The sequence below is a fragment of the Cataglyphis hispanica genome, chromosome 10 (genome assembly GCF_021464435.1).
Source record: "Cataglyphis hispanica isolate Lineage 1 chromosome 10, ULB_Chis1_1.0, whole genome shotgun sequence".
Classification (NCBI taxonomy): Eukaryota; Metazoa; Arthropoda; class Insecta; order Hymenoptera; family Formicidae; genus Cataglyphis; species Cataglyphis hispanica.
In genome coordinates, this window is record NC_065963.1 from 6,744,941 (window position 1) to 6,765,182 (window position 20,242).

The 20,242-nt window shown below is 38.6% G+C and overlaps 1 protein-coding gene across 8 annotated transcripts in view; it reads left to right on the forward strand.

Annotated features, from left to right (window-relative positions):
* LOC126852314 (uncharacterized) overlaps positions 1-20,242 on the forward strand; it is a 163,675-nt gene that overhangs the window by 137,534 nt on the left and 5,899 nt on the right. For 3 of the 8 annotated variants that reach the window (XM_050596986.1, XM_050596987.1, XM_050596985.1), the window contains exons 11-14: positions 1,651-2,003; positions 2,134-2,444; positions 14,142-14,204; positions 19,061-20,235. In XM_050596986.1, the coding sequence (XP_050452943.1) occupies positions 1,651-2,003; positions 2,134-2,444; positions 14,142-14,204; positions 19,061-19,359 (1,026 nt within the window). In that variant the 3' untranslated portion in view covers positions 19,360-20,235. Of the gene's footprint in view, positions 1-1,650; positions 2,004-2,133; positions 2,445-14,141; positions 14,205-19,060; positions 20,236-20,242 lie in introns of those variants that run through there. The other 5 variants (XR_007687813.1, XM_050596989.1, XM_050596988.1 and 2 more) reach the window with 4 other exon arrangements.

Genomic DNA, 20,242 nt, shown 5'->3' on the forward strand with positions numbered 1-20,242 from the left:
TTCAATATTTGATGTAAAATTAAAATGTGTGTGCGACCTGTCGGAAATGCTTGCCGAGGAAGAATGTCCGCCCCGCGTACTGTTGAACTTTTCCGCGGAATATGTTATGATAACGCGATGTGTGGTATATATATATATATATATATAACACGATAAAGAGAAACTCTGCTCACGCATATTGCGTATTTTCTCTGCCGGATAACTCCTCCCCATTCGTGCGGCAGGATGTAAACATTGTAAACAAATGTCGACAGCGTGTTGTTGGAGGAACGAAGGCGCAATTTATACGCCGTCAGTGTCGAGATTTTGTCCTGACGAGCGAGAGAAAAACGCTACTATATTATCGAAGGGACAAAGAGAGGGAAGTTTGTCGAGATTACGAAGGAGGTGAGGAGAGTGCGGGACATCCGGAGGGGGAAGAAGACGTAGACGAGAAATTGTAAGGAGAGGAGGATAGAGCGGAAGGAAGTTTGGCTGAACTGCGTAAAGTTTTCATTAGGGATATTTGCCTCCCCTTTTTTTCTCCTTCTCCATGAGCTTTCGCTCCACCGAATGAAGCCGACCATGCTAATTTTAATCTAACAACAGGCGGAGAAGATCACCAGGATAATCGGATATAATATAAGAGACTGATCAACTGTAATACAGTTCCTTCTTATTTTCATAACTATTGATACTACGCTTATCAAAATCGTTTGTTTAGCTCATTTACATATTTTTCTTAAATAATTTGATGTGATGGAGATCCCTTCTAGTTCAGATAGTCGACTTTGTCTGGATAAAAATTTAAAATCCACATCGATCAATATGTAATTTTTGATACTTCTTTGTTATTTGATTTTTTATTCAAAATGATGCAAATCAAGTGTCAATCAAAATATCGTTGTCAAGTTTATACGCATTGCATGTAGAAACATTAAATGGATTGCTGTTCTTTGAAAGGGAACATTTCTCGCGGCAAGCTGGCGAAATACGGCGCATTCGGTTAATAATTATTGCCGTAATAAAAGTTGCGGCAAAGGTTTCCTGGTGTTGTACCGCGCTGATGATGCTCGAATGGAGTGCGATAAAAATGATTTACAGTGCAATAATTATAATCCGCCTCGCCTCGCAGTGCTAGAATTGCGCGGATTTTTATGAAGGCGCATCTCTTTTTCGCGCTTTCTCTCTCTTCTCCTGGAGTATTGTGGCATCAGCAATAGACAAAGATGTTTTATATCGAAATGTGAAAATGGATATTCGAATAGTATTTTCAGATATTCGAGAATTATCATTGCATCACGTAATTTGAACGCGCATATATCAGCATCCGTCAATCATATGTACGAGTTATTTCCATTATACTGGAAACACGTACAAAATTCTATTGCTTTAGGAAGGACGCTTACTATTTATTAATATTACACTTGTAAAGAAAATTAAAATTTTAATTTAATTTATAAGTATTGTTATTACATTGTTTTATTAAGAGATAAATTGTTCTTTCTCTCTCTGGAATAATTATTCTTGATACGCGATAATATCGTATTTGTGATCTTAATATAATTTTGCTCGATAATATCTTTCTTCGTCATTTTAATTCTGAGATTAATTTTATTAGGAAGTCATCGTTTGATACATTTCCTCATTAACGTCCTCTTTTTGTCCCAGGTACCTGTGGAGAGAAGGACTCTGCCCACTGATTTACCGGGACCCTCTCGTCGGCGACCGTTTACGAAGAGACATTCGCCATCGGCGGAGGCATGCTCCTCCGGAGGTAGCAGCGGCGGTGGTGGTGGCGGCGGCGGCGGCGGTGGTAGTAGTGGCGGTGGAGGCGGCAGCGGTAGCGGCGGCGGGGGCAGCGTCGTCACCAGCACCGGTTCCGGGATGCAGACATCGTGTTCTCTACCAGAGACCCCGGTGTTCGCAAGAGGCAGCGACATCCCTAGAACACCTCAGCACGCCGGCAATCCGACGCAGTCGAGGCGACAACCCGGTTGGTACGCACCCACCACGGCTACCGGGTGAGTATTCACGTGTTATTTCGTTCTCTTTCTCGTGCAATGAGAGGGAAAAGGACGATTGTATATTCGAATTGTATAGCGAATAGGAGAGATATTTTTTGGAAAGTTGACTTTATTACGTTACTTTCAGCTATCGACGGAACAATCCCGGCCTGGAGCAAGCCATAATCGGCACCGAGCTACTTCGATTGGCGGGGGGTCCGAATCGCGGATGGTATCCCACGAGAAAGGCGAATCAACCGCGACCGGCGTCGATTGAGCATCTCGAGCGACTCAACAACGCCTATGACGCGCGACTGCCCGGCACCGGGGACCAGAGGAAGCCGCTGACCCTGCCGACGAACATCACTCCCAACAAATACTTCGGCCAAAGTAAGCACAGCTCCGCCTCCAGCACTCGCGAGGCGCTACGGAGGGTCACTAGCTTGCTCATCAAGAAAGGTAAGCGCCGGAGATTTGCGCTATTAGAAAAAAGTGAAAGCACCACGCCTTAAATGTACGCGCGTGGCACAGACGTGGAGAGCACGACGTTGTCCGATGACTACCTGGTTGAAAAATCATTGGATCCTGCTTGCGTCCAAGATGGGATTTCACGGTTCCTCTCTCTGTTCTTTTTTTCTTTCTCGGCAGTGCTATTACGAATGCTTGAGCGCGCTTTTAATAGACCGTGTTAAGAGAAAAAGAATAGATGAGATTCTTATATCTGAGAATTTCTTTATAGAATCATTTCTTGGCATTCGTACTAATAGCACTGTCGGGGAATCGTGCAATGTTGCTTGGGACGCAAATGTGGACATGATTTCGGGTGTTGCCGTGAAAGAGAGATTTTGTAAGCGATAAGTGACAATTTTGGATCAATATATGTGATAAGATTATACGTTTGTTAGTTTTATAATAATTCAGGGAAATACTTTGAATATCACTCAACTATAACCGTACGTACATAAGCAAATTTTAAAAAATTTTAAAAATAAAAAAATACAATCTATTATGATAATCTCTTATTATATGTCCGTGTATATTTTGCGATTTTCAAAGAATATCTCTACAACTTGTAAAGAGAAGATTCCAAAAAAAAAGTTAAAGTTAAGAATAAAAATGATAGTGCTATGTAATTTTATCAATATATTTATGTATTTCAATGCAAGTTAATTAATAAATGTAAATATAAAATTGCACATCATATTAAAACAAAATAATTGAATTGTTTAATGATAAATATATCGTGTATCAAAAATGTTTAAGTAAAGAAAGTTAAACTAAAAAAATAAAAAATATATCGCACAATCAGTGCAATATTTATAACAAATTGTCTTTATCGCTTTAAATCACATCTACGTCGTGTTTTCCACAGATGTGACTATTTGAAAGCTCGTAATCTTTGATAAGTAACTTGCGAAAGAGTTTTCTGACTTGTATCTTGTGTGACCTTTCGTGGCACTTGAGTGCCACCAATTTAATGCTATCTCTTTGACAATTTGGAATGCTTGCTTCTAAGTTTCTTAGAGTAAAGTTATAAAAAAGTAGAGAGATTATGTCGATGACTCAATGTTCTGTATTTGGTATCTTGATGTTTCGTACATATAATGTTGACAATGATCTTGCAGTGTTTCACAAAAAGATCACCCTATTTATTATTTCACTATCTAGCCTTGATTGAAATATGTTTATCACACAATGATCAAATCATTTTAAAATTTTTTGTCCAAGTATATGCGTAATCTTCATCTTATGATATTTTTAAATATAACTTTTTTACATGTCTATCAAATATGTCTTATTATCTGTTGCATGTAATGTTTCTGCAGCAACTCTTTCCACACATATAATCTTTATGATATTTTTAATTTATTAGAAATGATATAATATATTAATCAATTTGAGATTTCTTATAATGCAGCAGTAAACAATGCATGTCTAATGTGTAGTTGATTTAATGAATGGGAATTTGGGAATGGGGAATGCTGTATGGAGTTTGGCTAGTAACGATATATTTGACTTGATCCCACGTGGATTGTTTTTGTGGAATGTTTCAATATTCAACATTATAACATACAAAACAAGATCTTAAATCGTCATTCATAGAAAATATAGTTACCGACCGCTGATTCTCATGAATCGTTGATAAATTTATAATCTACAAAGCTTGTTTTATCTTAAAATATCGATATTATCGACATAAGATAATGTAAGTTTAGCTGAGAATCTCGTATTCTTCTCACTCTCATCCTCCCTCAATTCTCGATATGATTATTTGAAGGTCTCTACATATGATTAATTAAATAGGAATGGGAAAAAAAGAGATAGAAAATCGATTCTGTAGAATGTACGCACCTGCGGTATCTCGTAGAGAATCCGAACACACCTTGTCCCCAGAACTATAGGGAATATCTATTGCAACAAGTGAGAATATTGCTTTCCCTCTCCCCGACAATAGCGCGATTTCTGTCGCACCACGTGTTCCACAAGCGCCGTAACGTGGTGCCGTCTGGCGGTGTCTCGACGAGCGATTTTCCAGCTGAATGTGACCGACCTTGAAAGCTCGTCCGCGCGGTTAGAACATGGCGGCAGGAAGAGGGGAAGAGAGAGAGAGAGAGAGAGAGAGAGAGAGAGAGAGAGAGAGAGAGAGACAAGGCCTCGGCCATGTTACACGTTGCGAGTCGTCCCGTGCCCGTCCTCCCCGACCAGTGACGTAATTGATAAACCGGCACCTCTCCCCCTATATTTTTTCCTCAACCGAGAGACTCTTTAGTAATTCACATTCTTACCTGGTCCTGGAAGATTAATGAATATTTCATATGTAAATGTGTACATATAATTATTTTTTATATATGAATATTCTAAACCTCGTAGGATGATAATCCTGCTTTTGTTCACTCAACATTACATTTTTCCGCCCGATATAAATGCCCGTCGTGTGACGTGGTCCGCTGACCCTTATTTCGTATGGACCACCGGCTCGCGTGTGTAATAAGAAAAATAAACGTCCGAAATCTCCGCGCAAGAAAACTCGAGGGTCTCGCGACTACCTGCGCCCGCGACGAAACTGGATTTTCTTTCGTGGCGCGGGGGGATGGGAGAGAAGGGCGCGCGCAGAGGGCACGCCGCATCGTGCGTGGGACATCCCCGCGTGCGGGTCCGCCGCCGCCGCCACCGCCGCCGAGGTGCCTCCTTCACACCCGAGGGTTCCCGTTATTGATTCGTCCGACGTAGGTAGGTTCATCCGCAAATGTTTCCGCGTTTCGGCCGCCTGCGCGCGCTTCTCGTCTATAAACCTTGTCAAATTTTCAGATTCGCGCGCCGGAGGAAAGCACCGTGTACGTTTAACAAGGTTGAAAGAAGGAGGGAGAGAGAGAGAGAGAAATAACGAAATGATTTTCATTTTTGTTTAATTTATAGACCCTTCTCGAATAATGTAATTCCCATCTAGTCTTACTCGCTAATGTCTCCTTAATTGTATTGTGACTGAGAAGGAAAGGAGGTCCTCGCGAATTCTCAAAATGCGACAAGATGGCCGACGAAGATTTTTGGTCAATATAAAATAGATTTTATATTTCACACGTAGAATTCTTGGATTCGCGTCTTTGTGCACGTCGACCGGACTCCTTTCCCTCGCGGCGCGTATCGACATCGCGCTCTATAAATAACCGTCGACGATAACACGGTGATTTAATTTTAATGCATTCGCGACATTGTGTCGCGTAGAGTCTCGTTCGGCGATACCTTCTACAGAGTTATTCTTAACAAGCCCCTTTGCTTTTTACGTGTGTGCGGACGAAGTGTTTACTCGATAAATATATTTAAGCAACAAAGTATCTTTCGAAAGCGATGAACAAACGATTCGAATAAATCTGATAATTCGACTTTCACTACATTAAATATCCAAATTTCGAAATATCTGAATAAGACAAAATCGATAACGGGTAATCGGAAGTATTTATGTGATAAAGCATCTCTCACAGATGCTAAAAGCATTACATTCATTATAACACGAGAGTATAAATTATTATCAGTTTTCTGAGAAAGAAAATTAATTTTGAATTAATCATCTCGATATCTTTCATAAAGGTCAAAAAGAGCGAAGAATTTAGGAATTAAAGGAGTAAAAAAAAAAATTATGATTCGCACTAATTAATCTATTTTTATGCGGGAGAATGTTTAAATTTTCTTTGTAAAATATTATTCGATATTATTGAGGCATTCATGATTTCAAGAAGGCTGACCGTGGCCGATAAGTTTCGACTTAAGAAATATGTGTGCGTGTTGAATGCGTGATGAGAGAGAGAGAGAGAGAGACAGAGACAGAGAGAGCGTGCAGATTCGTCTGGCTCTCCGGTGAATAATATTACACGAATTCTCGCGTCAGTCAAGGACACGGAGATCCGATTTAAGGCAGATGACACACGGGCTGAATATCGATCGCGAGAACTAGCCATTATGAAGCAATTAAAAAGGACACTGTGACCCTCTTGTTCCCCGAATTTTCATGTTCGGTGGATCAAAATTAAATCCTCGAAAATTGAATTTTTTTTTTTCTGTAAAGTATAAAATTTTCTTTCGCCATTTAAATAGCTGTGGAAAAAAAATCATAATTTCCGTAAAAATCAAGATCGAAGATAGAACATCATCATTCCTTTTCAAAACATTGCGCGAACAGTTGTTGAAATATCTATCGAAATTTTGAGTCACTTTCCTTGCAAGATATGTTAACCGATTAACGCATTCGAAACGTTTATCGATACTTCCTCAGATAAGGAAGCCCACAGATTCCGGTCACGCGGTTCTTCATTTTTTTTTTATGAAACGTCACACAAGCACCTTCGCTTTATTTGCGGGAAATGACCATCCGAGAAGGATGTTTTTCGATCGGTTAGTAGGTGGTGGATGTTGGTGGGTTAAAGGCGGGGGCGCGAGCGGCCGAGGGGGCGCGAGCATCCCTCTCGTCAAGAAGGGGTGATGGTGATGGTGGGTGGCACACAATCGTTACTCCCGTCTGCTGGTTCGTCTACTAACCCCGCGGGCGGCGAGCGAATGCCGGTATCACGGTCGAGCATTCACCGACCTCGACGACGACGACGATTACGATGACGATGACTTTGAGCGTGTTTTCTGCAATGATCTAATGGAGTGATTTTTCAGAATCGAAAGGCGCCGCAAAATCGGAATTTTTATAAATTTTATTTAAAAAATTTTTATAAACTCGAGTGTTTTAATCCATCTTTGTCTTTCTTTCTCTCCTCATTCAACGGAATCATTTGACAGAATTTTGTTATTCATATTTTGGAGCGGAAAAATGTGTGAATCGTAATCGTTGTATAAGAACGAGAAAGATCATTATTTACCTGTACGTGATATTTTTAGCGCGATCAATCCTGCGAATTGAAATCCCTGATATAACATTTTTAATGCGCGACAAATCGCGTTGAAGTCACGAGCCTGTAATCTGCGTGATTTACGAAACAACGTGCCTCGATATATACCGGTTTTATCGCCGGCATTATATCGAATTTATAAATTAAAACTCCGTCATCATCGATTCGGTCCAGCTAGTATTCGGAATAATTAATAAGCGCAATCGAAAATCAAGTCAAACGATGATTATGTACTTCTTGAAACAGAAATACAGAACAAAAATATATAAATAAAATAATTATTATAAATTTAATTATCAAAAATTCTAAATTACAAAATTATAAAAAAAAAAGAAAATATAAAATATGCGAAAAAAAATCATGATTTAGAAATATTGAAGAAAAATTGAGTTCTCGAAAACCAAGATAAAACTCATCTCACTTGGATATTATCACCTCGCATCGGCGACGAAAATCTTGTTGTCATATAACGTGACGATCACATCTCTCGGAAAGACGGGGCAAGGTCGTTTTCGTTTCCGTCGAAGGTTAAACGCTAGTCCAAGTCCATTAATTCCGCTCCTCACCTCGCGTGAGACACGGCGATCGCTGCACGTGCCGTTAATCATGCGAACTATGAGAGCTCTCGGTTTTCACGGCCGCAGGTGGATTCGAGAGCCGTTAAAGGAAGCAAACTCGATCCAGTAACGTACCGTTAAAGTCGACAGATTTCCCTCGTCAATTAGAAATTCATTCGTGGATTTGATCGCAAACAGCGAATATCGGAAGAGAATGTATCGTCGAGGATTGATCGATGAATAGTTTCGTATATATATTAATACGCGAATTAGTCGTTTTAATTTTTTGCAGCCCACGCTTTTTTCCTGTTTCCTAGAAATTCTTTTTTTTTCTTTATATATTCGCATTCCTTTACATTTCGACGACTAGCGACTGATCTCTTTCATATGGAGTTCTCTCATTCATCTCGAGACCTGGTTTCGAAGGAGATGCAGAGGCACTTGGTTTCTGCTTCGTTCGCAAAAGATAAGGGCAGCGATGTCAGCTCTTGACTCTAGCTATGCGCGAATCCACCTCGCGAAGGATCAGAACTCTTACCCACGACGATTCTTTGAAAATAAGTCAGTTTCTTGAAAAAAATTGAAATAGAGAAGAAAAAGTTTGTCGCAGCATAATATGATATTATACATATAAGTAAGAGAGAAAACATATATCTTGCAAGAGATATGCAAATTTCTTTCTGGAGTATAAATCTTTTTTACTTATAAATCGTGTTTTAAATAGAGTGTTTACTCTCTTAAATCTTGTAAATAAATTCCTTCTAAGAATTTCCTGATTTTTTAAATATTTTTGTTTAACATTCCAAAGAAAATTAAAGAATTTTTAGATGCAACTTTCTAAAATAAATTTCTTCATTGTATACGTTTTCTGTTTTTTATTGATACAATTAAGAAAGAGAAAAATAAAGAGCCACCTAAGTTTCAAATTTTTTAATTTGATAAAGTAAACTCCCTAATTTTTCCAAACAAAAAAACGTTCCGTGTTTTTCCCGAGAGTAGACACTCTGTTTGATGATATCGGAGAACAGATTGTTGCGAATAATTAATTATTACAATTCTAATGCGCTTCAATTGCCGGGTAAATCTTATGTTCAGTGCCCAATTTTATCTAAATACTCGTTTTACTTTCGACTGGAAAGCGTTGTATCGCTGTATAATTACATGCTTGGAAAATTCAGCTCGGCAAGATCACTCTCGCGAGCAGACACTACGTTGCATTATTTATAACGTCATTCATTACACGTAGTTACCATTAATAGTACAAGTGAAACTTCAAGAAGCGGGAGGAAAGTTTGACCTCGAAGAGCGCATTTTTTCAATACAACTCCTGCATCGGTTATCGTTGCACTAATAATTGTAACAATCCCTCAATTCCTATAATTATCTTGTATTATTAAGTTAGAAGCGATAAGGACGATAATAAAACACAACTTGGCTTTCAGCTGGAAAATTAAAATGTGCTCTAATAATTCGTCGTTAAAATGCAACGGAAAAAAAAAAAGATAGAGCGAGCAAAAGTTAATCGATAAATTGTTAGCTAATTAGGAAGTCCCAATTAGTTTCGAGGATAGATTAGTTTGGTATGTTCGCAAGCTAGTTTGCAAGGATACGTGATTTCGCTAAGAACGGAAGTTTCCATTGTAATCCTCTTGTGTGTGCAAATCATGAGGCTTATACGTGATTTAGAGAAGCCTTAATTAGAGAATACTTTATATCTTATGACGATTAGATTGCAAATCAAAATATAATTAAGCAAAATCTTTCTGTTCTACGTTTCAATATTGACATCGAACAGAGAGATTTTTAAAAAGAAGGGTTTTCTTTATTTTTTTTTGTACCTCTAAGAAACTCATGATTCGCATACAAATTATCAATATTTCGACTTAAAAAAAAAAAAACAGACTGAATTATTTGGGAAATTGTTTCTCAACTAGTGCATTCGTATATTTCAACATTTTTCGAGAAGAAAACGATGCGTTTCAAGGTATTTAGCTTTAGCGAGACCCGAGTATTTTCCAATGGTACGCATCTCGTATCGCGAAGGCGACTTGGACTTCCAAGAGTCCGCCGCGCGTACGGTACGTCCTATAAATAGAATAAATTTTAAGGGCATCCCACGCGTCGCGCGCGACAGCTGCCGCAGCTCGACCGTGATATCGAGGAGTTCGCCATCGTGCATTTACCACTGCGCGCGCTTTTCCTGCAGATAACGTAATAACACGTGCGTCATGCGGTGCGTTACGCACCGTGTGAGGTACAGTTACGCCATTGAATTGTCGTGTAAGAGTAAGTGAAGAAAAAAAGAAATATGTCAGTAGTTTCTCCCTTCTTCGTATATTTTATTCGGCAAGATATTTGAATTCACTGACACTCTGATTTTTCTCCTATTTTAAGAAACAACTAGCTGCAATTTAACCAAATCGTATAGTTCTAAAAAAAAAATAATAATATATTTTGTAAATTTTTTTTTTTTCATGTATACAGAATGTCGACGTCTATCTCTCACATTTCTTGCTCGCAGAGATTCATTTTGTTCAGCGATAATAAATTCCTTCGCTCTCCTCTATCAGGGAAGTTTTAATCAAAAACTATTACGTGAAGGATCAACTTTGTACCGAGTCTCCGGCTTCGGGCATCACCGTCGTATCTTCGTAAATGTCATGTCTTTCCTGCAATCTTTATCAGCCGGCCCGAAATGTAAGGTCTACTGGCGCATTTTCCTCCGCAAGTCTGAAAATTATGACTGAGCGATATTGTTTTATTCATAAGAGCGCTTCTAAGGCCTACGACAGAATCGATATCGGTTGCGGTACGTATGTACTTGAAAAGGTTACGTAAAATTCATCGTTTGACACGGCAGCCTAGCGTATGCGGATCCTATTTGATTAGCCTATTGATTATCGTGTATTAAATTTTGTCCGGATGGAGAGAAAGAGAGAGTATGCACGTGAATAAGTCGGTAGAATTCTCTGAACGCCAGCTGGGCCCAACATGTTGTGGAAACGGACCCCTACTTATTTTCCAAGGCCTTAATCCCTCGGCGAATTTTCGGGAAGTGGGGAAGATCCTTTGAGCTCGCTTTACCTTCCTCAAATTCCTCTCCCTCTCCCTCTCTCTCTCTCTCTTTCTTTCTAATCCCTCTTTCCCAGAGAATTCTAAAAATGTGTAAACTTAATATTATTATTATTTTTTATTATTAATATGATTATTTATTTAAAAAAATTATTCGTGATATTTAAGAAAACTATCATACTATCTTATCGAGTAACAAAATGTGGCAGTAACATTTGATTTTGCGAAATTTACTTCATTATTGCGATGGAGGAATATTATATTAATTAAAAACATCGATATTATTTTTCATCAATAGTGATTGCTCGAAACTAGTATTCCGACGATTGCGCTTTGTTGAAGAGCGTGTATGAAGGCTGGGCCGGGGACTTATTGATTTATTCAGAGGGTGAACACAACCCCCATTACCATCCCCGCCCTCTCCTACCCCTCTCCCCCCACCCCACCCGGACAAGCAACGTTGGGGGGCACGCGCGTCATTGTCCTCGACCACTCTCACTATCTCCACAACCCCCGACGAGGCAGCCTTGCGAAATTGCAGCTGATGCCGTACCTCCAACAAGTTGCCGGCTATCCCGTCACGCCTGGCCAATCACATGTCCGGTAGCATGTATAATGTTTAAAAAAGAAACAGTTTGTCGATCCGAAAGTTCTCGCCAAAAAAAAAGGGGGGGACAGAGACATTAACCAGCAACGTTACACATAAAATATTGTAGATGATAAAAAATAACTAAAAAAAAAATTATACAGTTTTAATTTGTATCTGCCATGTATATGAGGGAATTAATAACGAGGGAAAAGAAATTTTGCACTCGGGAAAAATGTCTTTGTTTGTATTATAATAATTGAATTTGAGCTAATCGCGATCTTATCCTCTTCGTGTCACAAAGACAAATTGTCATCTCGGCGACACTCGCGGACCGACCTTCGCCGTAACCTTGACGGATCTACACGTGTCTCGCGTTTCTAATCTCTCTCCTGTCTAATCGGCGGACGCGAAGAAATCTCGAGACTCCGATCGCTCCGTGTCTTAAATATGGCAAGCAAATGACATTTCGGTGAATCCAATCTTTCTTGGGACGATTTGTGTAAATTAATCATTTGACTTGTACAAAATTAAACTCTTATTTTTTTTTATATTAATCTACGCTACTCTTTCCGGTATTTTTATTTGGGATGTAAAAAATATTTTTATATAGCTGGTTTTTTCTGCAAAATATTTTTTTAGGAATTTGATTACTCGATTCAAACAACGGATAAATAAAATACACGCAAATGAAGCATTATTACCAAGAAATGTCAGGTCAATGAACTCGGTGCATTCGAGTCAGGAACGTTACGAGAAATGTCAGGGCAGATCTTCAGTAGGGATTGAAAAGGTCACGCTTTCGTTGTAGATTAGGGCTCTTTAAGGACATATACAGTCCAACTGGTATATTCCGAACGGCAATCGCATTCCACGACCAGTTTAATAGTCGTGTCCCTATTCCCCAGGTATGGACCGTCCCTCTTTTTCCGACACCCTCCTCCTCTTCTTCCTCCCTCCAGTGATGATGTCATCGACGCTCTTTCATCATTCTTTTGTCGTATATAGACTGTCTTCGGTCTCGCCTGCGAACCGAAAAACTTGTTGCGCGAAGAAAAACATCCTACCTGCACCCACGGAATATATTCCAATCTCGCGGATCGAAATATTTTCAAACAAGTAAAGCTACTTGCACGTAAAAGACAATGGAAGAAGAAGGCGAATTTAAAAAGCAAAGTAGGCTCAAATTGCGGAGAAAAGCAGCCAAGAAAGCGTGAACATTAAAATTCCTTTGCAATTTTTAATTACAGGATTGCCGATCGCAAATTATAAATAATTGTAGAACAATTTACTCTTTTAATTATACAACTTATTAGATTAAAAAAAAAATAACACACACACAAAGATTCTTACATTTTTTTAAATATCAAATCACGGGGATTATAACTAATCCCAACAAATCGCGAGACCTGGCATCGATCGCCGAACGAGCTAAGACGAATGACACGAAGGCCTGAGTTTCTTTCTTACCTCGTGGATTTCATTTCCGACTGACCGAGTTTACACGACGGATTTATCAACCCACCGGAAAACGATCATGCTTATCGATCGATCGCGCGTCTTATTTTTCGCTCTCTTAATAATCGATGTTCTATATTACTTCTATGACGCTCTATCTGTCTGTCCGCTGTAAGCATTTAAGATGAAAAATGTGAGATTTCCTCCTCGTTTGCCAAAGTAGATAGAACTTAAATGTCAAATTGTGACAAAGTTCAACACTGCATCTTCCTTTAAACTTCGCTTATAAGCAAAATAATAATAATTTAATTCACGCGTTTTATATATGTATATACATATAAAAACAAGTTATTTAAATATATATAATAAATGTATATTTTAATGATATTTATATACGCATATACATATATTTATGAAAAATTTTTCAATGCCAATACATTTTATAATATAATATTCTACGTTTTATAATTTTAATATCTCTTTCTTTTTCTTTGTAACTATATTTTCTTTGTTTTTCCATGCACACCCATTACGTACTGGAATCTGCTTCGCGATGAAAGCCGGCTTGGGGATACCGCCTGCTGCGAATAAAGCAACCGTCCCATTCCGAATAATTGGCCTAATGCATTATTGCTCCTTATCTTCTCGACCGAGTCATCTAACCGACCCATCAGATGATATGCGCTCGTTGGAGAACGCATACATTTCAAGACTCTATTATGCATTTATGCTCTTACCCCTTCGATTACTGCGTCTTTCATAACTGAACGCGCCCTCACTTTGCATGCCGCACATTTCTTTCAATCTGCTCGATGCATTTTGATATTTTTACGCATTTTGAAACGTTTTCCTGCACATTTGATTATATATTTATCTTGTTATCAGAGTTGAATTTTTTCTCTTGTTTATACAAACTTAACATAGATATTCAAATAAGGGAATTTGGTAAAATTCCACTTTTAATAATACCTGTAGCTATGTTTGGTGAACGAGTTTATGTATCCTTAAAATATAAATATGTCTTCCTTATATGTACATTGTTATCTTGCGTTTCTATCCCATTGTAATTTCGAGTTATTCTTTGCTGTTGCAGGAAGCGGCAGCAAAGATGGGAAAAACAACAAGGACAACAACTCACCCTCTGGTCCTTATGCCGGTAAGTTGAATAATCATTTTTTTTTCACCTATATTTAAATAATATTTTGTATATATATATATATATATATATATATATATATATAAAAATTTTAATTCTCTATTTAAAATCTTGGTTTTTGTAGCTATACTTTTTTTTCTGTCAGAAAGCTTCATAAAATGTGTTCTGTGTTTGAAAAAAAAGATGTATAGAGCCATGTTAATATTATGGGGATAGATTTGCTGTGTTTGCTGGGAAATAAATATTTTAGACCTTTTCCCTTTCCTCGAAACGAACGGTTCACTTGCAAGATGCCGATGTGTTTGTTAAGAGGTCAAAGAGAGAGAATGGCAGCGAGACGTGCAGCGCGTCTCCCGCTAGAAAATATGTTCTCTCCCTCCGTTTTATTTCAGTCGCGGATCCTCGTGTGGGCAATATTTCGGCTGCTTCTTAGTCGCCGGCTTCCTTTCTCTCTCTTCGACGGTGGAGCCCGACTCGAAAATAACCGAGAGCGTATATGTCAGCCCCCTGGAAATGAAATCCCATGGCGTCGCCCGTACAGAACAATGTGTCAAGCCGCGAACTTGACAGTCGCGATCATTCTAATGACACGTCATGTACGGAACACAAAGACGATCGTCGTCCAATGACGACGATACACCGAGGGGAGATCGGCTACGCGACGTTATTAACAGCATCGTCGCACGACTTAAATCTAGCATGCATATCGTTCTACATATAGCATATTAGCAAGGAACAGTATTTTCCGTTTCAAGAGAAAGAAAGAGAAAGAGAGATATCGTGTATAGAACAATTTAACAAAAGAATATATAAGAGAAGAATAATTTTTTTTTTTATAGTTATAATCTAACAGAAATTCAAAAAAATTAGCTTAACTTCTCTTTATTTAGCGAAAGTAATATTTTATTATAATTCTAATTCAAAAAATTCAAGAGAAGAATATATTTCATAATCGAAAAATTACGTAGCACATTTTTCCAGACTTGGTACAGACAAATACATAAAATGTAAAAATGTATATTTTGCAGTCTATATCTAATCTTAATTATACTATAACATGAAGAAGAGAAGACGCTTCCCTTCTCTTTCTATCGGTTGATATGATCGTATGCTTTCTTATATTCCGTTCGTAACCGAATTTAGTGCGCATCGCGGCACGGAACGACTATAGGATTGTGGGTTCCAAAATATCGCGGTCCTCTCTTGCGTGTTCGCCCCTCCGTCTCCTCCATCGAGTGAATCTAACGCATCTATTAATATTCACCGGTTATTTTCGGAAACGAGTGCTCACCGAGAAGGAAGGCCTGCTTTTTAATGTGCATAAAATTACATGTCCGTGCATCCTTGGAGACATTCCTGAGAGCGCTCAATCGATCGCGAACGATCACTTGCTCGAGTTAAGTTGCCGGTTTTAAACACGTTGCTTAAATGTCATATCTATCCATTATTTCGTAACTATTTTATCGAAGAAAAAATAGTTTTTCTGTCGTGAATTACCTCTTAACAGTTGAAAGCCGATAAAGAGAGTTAATGTATTTCCTTTATACTTGGCATATCTTATCGTCGATAAGCCACGATAACTCGATCAAATTTACGATTTAATTGCGTGGATTATAATTCGATGCGAATCCTCAAATCTTTGTGAATTTGAAATTTGATGAATGTACTTTTGAAAAAGTTGAGAAATTTTTTTTATTGATTTCAACCGTTACGCTTAGACGGTGCATGAGCGCTAGGATTTTCAAATAAGATAATATTAATAGCTTGACCGACTTGGATCGCGTCCAATAATAGCAAATTCATCCTGCATATAACTGTGCGACTAGATATTTGCAAGGATTAGACGATCATTGTCGCGAAAATATAATTTTAAATCAAATTTCGCTAAATTACAAAGATATTTTTAAATATTTAAAAGAGTAATTCTTTCTAAAACTTCCAGAAAAATTAAAAAATTAGAAATTAAAAATTATGGAGTAGATTTAAAAAAAGAAGACGTCATATTCAACGATAATCGCCGTTTATAATAAAATTGATTGAAATCCGAAAATCGTTTTTAAAGTTTTCGCTTCATATTATATCTTGAATAAGGAGAATCGATAAACTTTTATTTCATAATTTTTTTTATAAATTTGTCAGGGAAGAGAGGGTGGGGCAATAACAATTACAACTTATATAGTTCAAGATCTAAAATTAATAACTTCTTCTCGAAATCGAAATATGGAGTATCGAGATTTATATCCTCTTCTTTCCAATCTCCATCACTGTAATATAGCCTCGTAATTTCATGAAATGGAATCCCGAGAATCTTCCCGCTGCTCCATCAGCTGACGGCCACACGAGAATGACTTTACGAGTAGGTGAAGCACGAGACTTTACCCATAGAGGGTTTAATGAACCCCCGAGGTTCGACGTCCCTTCGAAGGAATCGACCATTGGCAAGGAAAAGCGACCGATCGGTTGAGACAGGTGCGGAATAGAAAGAAAGAGAGAGAGAGAGAGAGAGAGTACGCACACGACATAAACGCCGGGATACTGCGCGCGGGAGATCGGACACACCCAAGAGAGCTGCGTCTCTACGTCCTATAGGTATACACTATCGGTATTGATCGCACGCACCGGCTCTCCTCCACGGCAGGGGCCATCTTCCTTCCTTCCTTTCATCCCTCGGCCGTTCATTGGCCCACCGTGCTGTCACGTCACATATACACATGCAAATATTTTCTCTCTCTCTCTGCTTCTCGACATGACCCTTTATGACCTCGATCACGGGTCAATCACTGTCTCAACTTTCGAAATATTCAGATGGAAAATCGCAGACTTGAGGAAATTTCCACGTAATCGTCTGATTTTCCCGAGAGATAACGTTATACGTGATCTTCGCGTAAGACCGACGAAGCTGTCGAGGAAATCTCTTAGTACCTCGGATTTAACGCTAATCTCGTGCAAATTCCGGCGCGTTAGTGAAAGCAAACATTGCGAAGGCTCGCGCGTGTGTGAAATCACAATCAATCACGAGCGCAATGAAGAATCAACGTGTTTAATCAATTATATCAATAACTTGCGATGCAAAACGCTCGCGTGAATGCATATATGTAGAAAGTCTCAGTGAGACGTGTGACGATTTTCTGCCACAGCTGGAAAGGTATTGATTGTCGCGAAGCGAGGGTAATGTTTCGTCGTCTTGTAAGAACGGCTCAATTTTGCTTTCCCAACGTTTTCTGCACGGTTTTCTATCTTGCATGCTCAGGAAAAACGAGACATCTAAATTTTCTGTCTAACCAGAACGTTAAAAAAAAAATACCAAAAAAAGAAATTCACACAATTGTCGAACGTGACAAATAGACCAACTTTTTTCTTTCGATTTGTCATTTTTCCAACATTAGCATAAAGGCATCGATATTTTCTCAATAGAAACTAAATGTATATTTTATTTGGATAGAAATTATCACTAAACAATATTTTAAATAGATTATTCAAAAAAATATTGTCATCTTACTCGCTGAACTTTGTCGCCCTTCATTTGATTACATTCTTTCGCGTTAACATATTTAGATTCGAAAATACGAATTGCTTAGATATCTCGTTATTAGCGAGCGAGACCTGTATGTCGACTGAATCCACGCAATTAATACGCAGATCGAGCAGCCGTCTAGGTCTATGCACGGACGTTACCTTGACACGCTATGGCGCCGCTCAAAGTCATGGCCAATCGAAGACACGTAGTCGTGCCGCGTGTTCTCCAGAGAGGTCGAACAAATAACATATGCGATTTTGATGCTTATCACCGGGAAAAACATGCGTGTGCGTGCGTGTATTGTATAATTGTAATTGGCACTGATGTCTCGAGTGATTGCATCACGGGATTTTTCTTTTGGCGAAGATAGCATTGAATAGAAAAAAATATTTTAATCGGTTAACTGAGAAATTCTTAATAGTATAAGAAAGTTCGGATTCTCAAAAACGTTGATAAAATTGCGCGAAACTCGCGCAGGAGAAAAGAGGAGAGAGAACAACCGGCAACAGACGTCGCGTTGATAACGACGTAGATCCTTTTAATCTGACGGCCATTGTTATGCGACCGGCGAGAGGATCATCTCAGGATCTTCTTGACTGCTTAACATATGGCGCGGTCCGCACTTGAAATACGTGAAAGCGTGATGTGTCTGTGTGCGATATCGAGTTACGTGGCGCTTTTGTGATGCACACAGTACACGACAACTGCAGTCGTCGACTGCAACCGCGAATCACGATCGCGAGGAAGACGCGCGTACCTTGCCGCATTTTACATCTTATTAATTGGAGTCTTTTTGAGCAATTTTATTCTGCGGTACGATGTATAAAATCTGCCTCTTTCAGACATAGAAAAACACGCATTTTCAAATATTAACCGCAAAGTATGACGTTACTGTTACATTAAATAATAAGAGTAGATCTCGAGGGAAATCCGTTTGAATGAATAATAAAATAATGTATCTCTACTGTTTTTCTCCACGCATAACATGCTGTTCAAATCTTTAAAATAATGGCCAAAAAATCGATTACGATACAAATAAAGTAAATCTATTGCTATTATTATTACTCTTGTTACGAAATACATGGATGAAAATAAATGTTTTCTTTTGTAGATCGATTTCTAAGAAATTCTCCATCCAGTGACATATCGCGAAATATCTCACGGCGCGTACGTGACGGCATCGATTTATCTTGACGTCGTTCTCGGCGCGAGGATGCGAATGCTCTTTTTTTTGTCGTGCTTTTCGAAGACGATGTATCTCGAGTAACTTGAAATCCGTAAAGCTAGAGTGTGCCATATCAGTTACGATTGTACATGTATTTGTTTTTCCTCTTTACAGAGAAGCAATTAATTACTGCTTTGCCACACAAGCGAGGAAGATTCGAGATTCATCCATTGCAATGCAGTTCGCTAAGGATCAGATGGATCGGCTTCAAAGAGGCAAACTATATACATATACGCGAGCGATTGTCAGAAAGAGATGGGAAAATAGCTCGATTTTCATTCGCACGTCACATTTTCGGATCTTTGATGTCCTATAGAATCCAGATGGAAATGAACGCTCCCTCTGCTAAGTTCTTTGTCTCCTTGTTAATGAGCAGCCTCGGTGATTTCGGGCACGCATATCGATTTTCATGATACAACCATGCTACCGTTTTGCTCGATCGGCTGATTACGATCTCGAGAGATGGTGCCGAAAGACCCTCCTTGGAGTCTTGTCAGATTATGATGAATGTGGACCAACTGAGCCTTGTCGCATATTAATTTCGTACCGTCGAATGATGATTCGCAATAAATTCCGACAAATATCTATTATAGATTTGTGATATCTCAGAGATTAATTTTTCTCCTATATTAATAATTCGTTACCTCATACTCTATCCGATCTTCTTCCTTCAAATCAGTTTGATTCTGCGTATTGTGTGTTATTTTTCACTTCAAATATAATTATTAAAAATTAATTTATTGATTTTGCGAAGAGAAAATGTGAACACAGTCGATAGAATACAATATGCAAAAATATAAATATCGCCCGTGTCACGACGTCTAAAGTCGATGTAATGATTTTTGTTCGCGATAATTGGACGTGTCAGCGAATTGATCAGTCCTGTAAGACACTGTGTTCTCTAGCATGTCCGGCAACGGTAACGAAACCGCGATGCAAAGTGCTTTGCAGAAGCGGACGTGCTTCTCGCCGGCTGCAACGCGATCGTGATCGATCGATGAACCAGTGATGGAATCCGCTCACTCGCTGCTTCTAATTTCAGCGATTTCTATTTCGTACATGTCCGTCCCGATAACCATAGCTAAAGCCTTTTTTATTTTTGTATTTTTTTTTTCTTTTTTTTTTCAACGCATTAACGGATCACGAAATTGAAAATGTTTCAAAATCGAATGTCCTTTTAACAGCAGATTCTTTAGACAATTTAAATTTCCTTCATTAAATTCTATCTGAACTTAATCGAAGAATATAAATTTGTTTGTCTTGGCTCTGTAAACAGGGAGAAACGCTTCTGTTTCA